General features: G+C 35.7%; 1 protein-coding gene across 1 annotated transcript in view; it reads right to left on the bottom strand.

Moving 5' to 3' along the window:
• Positions 1-373: 373 nt before the first annotated feature.
• The window catches only part of LOC150107268 (E3 ubiquitin-protein ligase MARCHF5-like), an 88,872-nt gene continuing 79,676 nt past the window's right edge, over positions 374-9,569 (bottom strand). The window contains exon 5 of the mRNA XM_090391772.1: positions 374-935. Within this exon, the coding sequence (XP_090247898.1) occupies positions 765-935 (171 nt within the window). The 3' untranslated portion in view covers positions 374-764. The remainder of the gene's footprint in view (positions 936-9,569) is intronic.

The raw sequence follows: 9,569 nt of genomic DNA, 5'->3' as shown, positions 1-9,569 counted from the left end.
TTTCATAATGACTCATCTGATAGCATTTTTCTTATGCAAATTCTAATGCAATTTTTGTTCCCTTGCTTATGCTATTATCACCAAACATGAATTCAAATTAAATAACCATCATTAGATGTGCTCTATTAGCATAAACTTTGCTGAATATACCAACTAATTAATTTTCTCATGCAATAACATGATTTTCCCCCCATAGATTATGAAATTGCTTAACTTTTAACATATGCTAAGCAATAACAGTATGACAGATTGAAATGATTCCAGTTTGAATCTCTCTACCTAGTAAATCTCGTTTCAAAAATGATTAAAAGAAATGCTTATATTAGCATATTTTACAAAATACTAACAAATGATAATTTTTTTAATAAAGGAGAAAACTGCAAACTGTACAGTTTATTTAATAACATGAACGTTCAAGTACACATAAAATACTAAATAAATCTTATTTGGAAGACAAAAGAAAGAGACAAATTAATCTTCTTGTTCTATTATCCAAAAGTTATATTGCTCTCAAGACAGTAATTCTCTTTATCACTTTTCTATACATTTCAACAAGTTATTACAATGTAATCACTGATTACAGATTCATTTTAAGTAACAGGTTTAAGCATTCAGCGCTTCTCGAAGTTAACATAAATGTTAACAGTGAAGACTGTTTTCATTGTATTTTTACCTTTCAAAAAAGTTGAGGTTCACACATAAATGTTTGAATCTCATTAAATTTTTTTAAGTATGAAGTTTATATAAATCCTTTCATTTCCCCTTTAGCTTCCATCACTACTGCTTCCAGAAACATCAATTTGAGAAGTTGTAGCTGAAGGAGGTGGAGGATGTTCATCATAGTTCAAAATTCTTCGCTGGCACTGTCGAATATACTGTTGCTGTCGTAAATAAATTTTAAACACTCCTTTGATTGCTATAAATGTCATTCCACCCTAGAAATGAATTTAAAAAAAAAAGAGAAGGAAAAAACAGAAAAAAGAAATACATGGTTAGCACAGGTTTCAATAATACTCCTATATTTCAATTACTTATCAAGAATGTATTTTTCACAACTGAGTTTATATTTTTTAAGTTACAGAATAATAATCACCTTTGAGACCTAAATGAAAAACTGGAAATCGTGTTCTATCATTTGTTTCACACTATATACTGAAAGAAAAAAATATTTTAGCTTACAATATAATTTCAATTTTTGGTCATAAAAAATTGCAGTGAATTATGCTTCTTTTTCTCTTTGGCCATAAGTCTTGGACCTGTTGCAACAATGTTCACAAGCATCAGTATTTCCACTTTTTCTTTTCAAAACTAGTTTTTTTTAGCACTTGGTTTCATTTTTTTTAAAAATTCTATTGCTTTACGTTATGTATTGCATTATTTGCATGCTTTTGCCTCTTTTTTTTCTATCTGCTATCTATGTTTTCATTTCTGTAGCAACAGTGTTTAAGTGTTTGATTTTAATGCTTTCAGATGCATAAGTTAAAAATTAAAAACTGGTCACTCTCAGTCAACTCCTTCACCACTTAGATGTGGAGTTGACTGATGTAGATTCTGCCTCCTGTTCCACAGTGGATCTGCCACACACACACACACACACACACACCAATACCCAAAAGTTTTATGTGATGTACACAAAATATTAATACTATGCATTAATACCATAGGAGGCTTAAGAATTAGATAATCCAGGACCCAAAACCCAAAGTTGATTCAGACCTGCAATAATCATGGTAATGGTCTCACAATGGGCAATGGAATTTGTCTGGAGACTAAAAATGTGGGTCATGCAATCACTTAAGACATTTCAGGGCATTAGAGTTTAGCAATTAAGCCTGCCTACCAAAACTGCCATCTTAATCCATCTTCTGCAACTTAATGGCCAATTTCCTCAGATCATTCACTATTATGTCATTGTGGATGGCTTTCTCTCTTCAAATTTTTCCACCAATGCCAAAGTATCCCTCTGAAGAAACTTTGAAGTATTTGTTAAACAAATACTCCAAAAATGTTTCAGGATATCGTGTTACTACAGCTAAAAAAACCTTCCATTAAAACCTACAGAAAAAAAAAAAATCAAAAATCCAACAAAAAATACACACACACCCCAAAAAAAAAAAAAAAAACCAATAAAACATCTAAATTCCATTGAAAACTTTGCCACACAATTCTGAGGATCCCTTGTGTGTGTGTGTGTGTGTAGTCGATTAAAAAACTTCCAAATCTTTAGCAACTAATGCTTTAAACGCTGATCCTTTTGTCATTCTCCAGTGGAAAAAAGATAACCTCTTAAACTTGAATGGTATCAAACCACAGTCACATGTTCTTTCTCATAAGAAGAGACATCAATTCACCTCTATCCAAACTGCCAAAAGATCAGATTTCTCTTCTCGGGTGGATTTTTACCTGTAGCATTTCCTGGAACAAGCACGTCACATCCTTAGCTTTTAAAAAACTTTTTTTAGAGTCAAATATACAAATATTATTCAAGAAAAAAATGAAAGAGTTCAAACACAAAATTATATCTTGGAGAATGAGTGGCAGACAATGAAGAAAACAGTGATGATTCAGCCAGAGAGGCATGCAATGAAGTTGTCTCCAAGGATTAAAAAAAAATCAGAATTTATAATAAAATTAGTTTAATCCTTTATCCAAATGTAAGCAAACAAAGTTTGCACCTGAAGTATCTTCAGGACTGAGGCAACTCATAGTAAAGGTGGACCAAGCTCTCATCATTCCTTGTCTCAGTATCTCCCTTAATGCAAAGCACATCTCCTTGCGGACATGTATAATGCTATGCATCAAGGGAAAGGCCACTACCCAGACTGGTTTCGACCTTTATTGAGGTCTCGTCAGTGGGAACCAGACCCATAGGTGGAGATACTAAGGCAGAAGCAATGGAGAAGTCATATTTACCTATACGAGTTGCCAAAAGGTGTCTCACCTTATTCAATTACTCTGGATTTAGAGAAAGATGTAGGAAGTTTTTTCCCACTTGGTTAGACTATAATAAATTTAGTTTAATCCTTTATCCAAGTGTAAGCAAACGAAGTTTGCACCTGAAGTGTCTTCAGGACTGAGGCAACTCGTAGTAAAGGTGGACCAAGCTCTCATCACTCCTTGTCTTAGTATTTCCCATAATGCAAAGCACATCTCCTTGCGGACATGTATAATGCTATGCATTAAGGGAAGGGCCACTACCCAGACCGGTTTCGACCTTAATTGAAGTCTCGTCAGTGGGAGCCAGACAGAGAGGTGGTGATACTAAGGCAGAAGCAATGGAGTAGTCATATTTACCTATACAAGTTGTCAAAAGGTGTCTCACCTTAATGTATAGATTATACATGTCTGCAAGCAGATGTGCTTTGTATTATGGGAGTTACTAAGGCAAGGAGTGATGAGAGCTTGGTCCACCTTCACTACGAGTTCCCTCAGTCCTGAAGATACTTCAGGTGCAAAGTTTGCTTACACTTTATCCAAGTGTAAGCAAACTTTGTTTGCTTACACTTGGATAAAGGATTAAACTAAATTTATTATAGTCTAACCAAGTGGGAAAAAACTTCCAACATCTTTCTCTAAATCCAGAGTAATTGAATAATAAGGGGAGACACCTTTTAGCAACTTGTATAGGTAAACAGTTAAATATGACTTCTCTATTGCTTCTGCCTTAGTATCACCACTTCTGGGTCCCAGTGACGAGACCTCAATAAAGGTCGAAACTGGTCTGGGTAGTGGTCCTTCTCGTAATGCATAGCATTATACATGTCTGCAAGGAGATGTGCTTTGCATTATGGGAGATACTAAGACAAGGAGTGATGAGAGCTTGGTCCACCTTTACCACGAGTTGCCTCAGTCCTGAAGATACTTCAGGTGCAAACTTTGTTTGCTTACACTTGGATAAAGGATTAAACTAAATTTATTATAGTCTAACCAAGTGGACAAAAATTTCCAATATCTCAGAATTTATGTTGGACTTAGGAAGTGAAGATGAGTCTTGATAGATTGCAGTGTGGTGGCTGCTCTTAAGAATGACACTCAGACCAATACCTAGGTCATCTGCAAATGATTTGGTGTCCACGTCACATCTGAACGGCGTGGTGTAGGAAGCAGTTGCTGCATAGTCTCGATAGCTGCCTTGATGCTTCCATTATAGTGGTCCTCATCAGCAGAGTGATGGCACATGACAGTACAAAAGCAACTCCAGCTAGTGCCACCTTTCAACATGCAAGGCATGAATAGTATTTGCAGTGGCTAGATGGGATTCTGACTTAGAGCATTCCATTATGATCCCACATTAAGGACCTAAAGGCTTTCAAAGTCCCCAGTGTACTTGAAGCAGATATTTTAACTCCCTGCACCCTGTCACTCCATATGATCTCTACCATATATATAATCAACCGTATGTGCAGCAATGGAGTCCAGCATTTACAAATGCCATGTCAGGCTGCTGCAGATTCAGCCAATTGAATGCTCTCCTTAATTTGATATTTGATCAAGTACATGAATCTGCACCCTAACACATACCTGCCCTATCCTACCACCAAAATCTATAACCCAAAGCAGACCACACTCACAATTCATCATTGATATAGCCACTGGGTTCGTCCCTTCAAGATCACTAACCCAATCCAATGAGGCAACCATCACTAGAGTCAGACAAGAAGGTTCCCAACAGTTGCTGTGCTGGGGCAGGGTGTACGTTTTCTCGAGTACACCGCCTCCTCTCAGGCCTAACAATGTCATCGCTAGAACACAAAGTATATTGATGGTTCCTAGCTAGTAAGTCAGCATGTACTCTAAGGGAATACAGAGAAAAATGTAAGAAAGCAAAACCATGTGTAAAAGTAGCTAAACAATTTCATGGGAGAAACTTTGGCAAGAATATGGAATATAAATGTCAGGAAGGATGAAAAATGTTCTGAAAATTATTAAAAAAAGATCAGAAATGAAGAAATGGAATAAGTACAATATAAGGAATAAGAGATGATAAAGGTGACACTGAGGATAAAGATATTCAGGATAGATGGAATAACTGTTAAATGAAACAAGCAGGGACAAAACAGTTTTAGAAAATATTCAAGCATAAAACAATGAGAAGCACATATCAATACTTATGGTAGAAAAAAGCCATCAAAAATTTGAAAGTGGAATGGTAGCTGGGGGAAATATTTCAGCAGAAATGCTCAAATATGAGGAATAAAAGAATTTCAATGTAAGCAATGCATAATTCAGAAGGCCTGGTAAGAAAGTTGAATAGCTCTCATAATACCTATCTATAAAAAAAAGGGGGGAAATTTAAATAAAATAAAAAAGGAAATAAAACAATGTAAGAATTACAGAGTAATTTCCCTATTGTGTCCCAGGTAAGATTTATGCAAGCATACTTGAGAGAAGAATAAGCTGGACTCAGGTCAAACAGAGGTTGCAAGGATCAGATTTTCACTATAAGACAGTTACAGTACTGTAACAAACTTGGCATGAAAATCAGCAATAAACAGAAAAATTATGAAAATAGGCAGGAACACCGAAAACACATCCTTGGAGAATGTATAGAACAAGTTGATTTCCCATTATCATATGGAGACTGGATGCTTTCTGTATTGGTGTCATGTCTGAGCGTATCTTCTCCAGCAGTTTTTCCCTTCACGTCTAAAATAAATCCAAACAGATATAGTGTTGGCACAGTTAAAAAACAAAACTGTTCCACATTCGTTTTGCCAACATCTGTGGAACAGAAAACTTAAATGATGAGCACAATCACCTACAGACATCCAAGAGACCTGATTTCCTGTTTTTGACCAAGCCCTAATTTACAATCCCAACCATCAAGGTCTAACTATACACTGCACAAACTATACTCTAATTCCTTCTACCACAAGAGTGGGACATATTGTTGGGCAATGTCATGTTCCTTGCCAAAGGATGCCAAATTTGATCTCTTCTTTTTGATCTGGTGCAGTTTAAGTTTTCTTTGCCTCATTATGTATCATTCATCTGCTATTTCTATTGCACCTCCAATGCTGAAAATCATTCTGACCTATGTGAATTCTTAATAGTGATGTCATCTTCCTTGATGAATTTCATGTCCATGACTCCAACCTTTACCAATTCTACCAAGCTGGAAAATATGTGGAGCTATATGCTATAAGCCATGACCAAAAGTAAATCAACTACCAGAATAGCTGATAATCCTCTCTGCTCACCCACAACACTGGATATTCTCACAGCTTTGTATCATTACAATGCTAAGAGAAGCTTTCCAAGTATTCCTTTACATGATCAGGCTACTATTTCTACTAAATTACTATTTTTTTTTATTTCTTCTATTCCTTATATTATTTATACTAAATACAGAACTTATTAAATATACAAGCATCCTGTTCATCAAACAATTTTTAAAATTATTTAACAATATCTGGCAGCAAGGAAAAATACCAGAAAGTTGGAATAAGGTAATTATCATCCCAATATATATATATATATATATATATATATATATAAGGTGATTAGTGTAACTGTGAAAAGTACAGTGGAATGTCTTCTAAATACTGGTTTGTAAGTTATACGCACTAATATTAACTTAAATCATATGTAAATAACATATGAATAACAAAATGGCTTCCGAAAAAACAATCATGTATTGACCCAGCTTTTACATTAAAAATCTTAATGGGTGTTTCTATGTGAACATAGAAACACACACAGCATTTGAAGTAACCAGAAAGCCTTTAACAGGATCTTAAGGAACAACTGTTGACAATACTCAATAATATAAACATTCCAAATCAGCTGCTTGCAGCCATAACTAACATGCATCAAAACAACCAAATAGCTGTAATAATCAATGAAATAGTTACATAATGGAAATCAATAAGCAGAGGAGTCTGTCAAGGATGCCCAATGTCACTCTTATTTTTATTATGGACTACTCCATGGAGTTTTCAGACTCATTGAGAGATTTTAATATTTATATAGATGAAATAGTAAAGAAATGGAAGAAAAATATAAAACCAGCATTTAAACTGGATTGTGGAACTATACTTAATACCCTTGTTTGAAGAAGACCAGATAATCATGGCAAGAAGTAAAGATGAACTTCAGAGATCAACATACTCTTTAAACATAATTACTAAAGAATTTGTAATGCAAATATCAACAGACAAAACAAAAATCATGGATTTTTTTTAAAGAATCATCTCTGGTCAGAAATAAAATCATGGTCGAAAATAAAATTTTAAAACAAATTAAATGCTTCATGTATCTTATACAAAAGCAGCTGCCATTGATATCAAAATTTCAAACTTTTTGAAGCTAATAGGGATGATCAGTAATCTTTTCAAACCTAACCAAGTTCAGAAGCATACAAGAATAAGAGTTTATAAAGTTTTGGTAAGACCTACTGCACAGACATGAATTATAGACCAACTGCAGAAGATAAAAGAACAGAAACTGGAGAAATGAAATTCCAATGAAGGACAGTAGTCTACACTCTCTCTAGGGCAAAAAACAGAAATACATAATAAAATAATAATAGACTCAGTATTGGACAAAGTATAAATATACTGAAAGAAGTGGATGGAACATATTGAAAGAATGGACAGTTCAAGACTATCCAAGAAAGATATTCTGATACCACCCAGCTGGAGGACATACAGGGTGTCCCAAAATTCACGCAAGATTTAAATTTAGCGCCATTTGTGCGGTAAAGTGTTGCCAACGAGAAAAAAAAGACAGCGTGACAGCTGACAGTTCAGGGTTATTAAAAATGGAGTGCTACACAAAAGAACAACGCATTTTCATTGTTGAGCAATATTTTAAAAATAATGAAGGTTTGGCAGCTACAGTTCGCAATTTTCGTACAAAATATGGTCGGAATAGTGATTTAACTTCATCAACTGTGAAAAGATTAATTAAAAAATTCAAGGAAACTGGATCAATTAGTGATCTTAAACACTCTGGACGTCCTTCAACAAGTCGTTCAACAGAAAACATCGAAGCAGTTCGTGAGAGTGTTGCTGAGAGTCCAGGAACATCAATTCGGCACCGTGGTCTTGAATTGGGCATTTCGAGAAGCTCTCTACAGCGTATTCTCACAAAAGATTTGCATCTTTATGCTTACAAAGTTCAATTAACTCAAGAACTGAAGCCTACTGACCACACACAGCGAAGAGAGTTCGTTGAATAGATTACGGAACAACAAGTGGATGCTTATTTTTCGAACAAAATCATCTTCAGCAATGAGGGTCATTTTCATCTTGATGGCTTAGTTAATCAACAAAATTGTTGCATTTGGGGTTCAGAAAATCCATGAGTGATTGTCGAGAAACAAATGTATCCACAACGTGTCACTGTTTGGTGTGGATTTTGGGCTGGAGGCATCATCGGTCCATTCTTCTTCGAAAATGCGGCTGGTAAGGCAATAACAGTTAATGGTGCTCACTATCGCGACATGATAATCCAGTTTTTTGTGCCTAAATTGCAAGATATGGATGTGGACGACATGTGGTTTCAACAAGACGGTGCCACATGCCATACAGCCCGAGAAACAATTCAATTACTGCATGAGTCATTTCCTGGTCATGTAATTTCCCGTTTTGGTGATCAGAATTGGCCTCCCAGATCATGTGACTTAACGCCATTGGACTTTTTTCTTTGGGGTTTTTTGAAGTCTAAGGTTTATGCCAACAAGCCCACGCCCACCCACACCTTGAAGGAGGAAATTGAGCACTGTATCAATGAAATCCAGCCACATTTATGCAAAATGGTCATGGAAAATTTCGACAAAAGAGTGCGTATGTGCCAGCAAAGTCGTGGAGGCCATTTACCCGATATGCTATTCCATGCATAACCCTATACTGTATACTTTATGAATCAATAAGAAATTACAATTTTTAATTAAAAACCTGTGTTTTCTATCAAAATTACTTCTTGCGTGAATTTTGAGACACCCTGTAGAAGTCAGGGACAACTAAGGAAAAGGCGGAATATGATTGGAACAAGTGATTGGGCTTAAATCCCTGAAAAGGATGATGATGATGATGGCTACTATTTCTTTTCTTCTGATCCTAATATTTGTCATGTGAACTGTGTTGCAAATTATCCCTGTAGGAATGAGTCTTCATTCTCAGATCTAGAAATTCCTTTCCAGTATATCCAAGCCAAATTTTTTTTTGAGAGCATTGTGAGGGCAATCCAAAAGAAACAGCATGTCACTAGTGACTTGAGTTAAAAAAATTCCAGCTTTATAAAAGGCCTACACTGATGCCCAAAACACTTGGAAAAACAATCATTAGCTGTGCTAAGTCTAACCTGAAAGGGCTCATGTAGAAAACTCTGTGTGCCAATGGTTGTCAGGAATTCTAGTCTCTTGGAAAAACTGTTGGGTGCAATTTCTGCCCATCTGTACTCCTGCATCTCTCACCCAGATGCCCATATTGCAACATTACCTAAAGATAAAGCTGACCTTCTGGCATCATCCTTCTCATCCAACTCCTGCACAGATAACCAACATAAACTACCTCCAACTTTAACTGGAACATTGCATCACATGCCTCCTGGCTTCAAGGAAGACA

Source organism: Typopeltis vanoorti, chromosome 4, assembly GCF_054136105.1.
Source record: "Typopeltis vanoorti isolate ZY-2024b chromosome 4, IOZ_Tvanoo_1.0, whole genome shotgun sequence".
NCBI lineage: Eukaryota > Metazoa > Arthropoda > Arachnida > Uropygi > Thelyphonidae > Typopeltis > Typopeltis vanoorti.
Note: the sequence above shows the minus strand (reverse complement) of the source record. Positions and strands in the feature narration are given on the sequence as shown.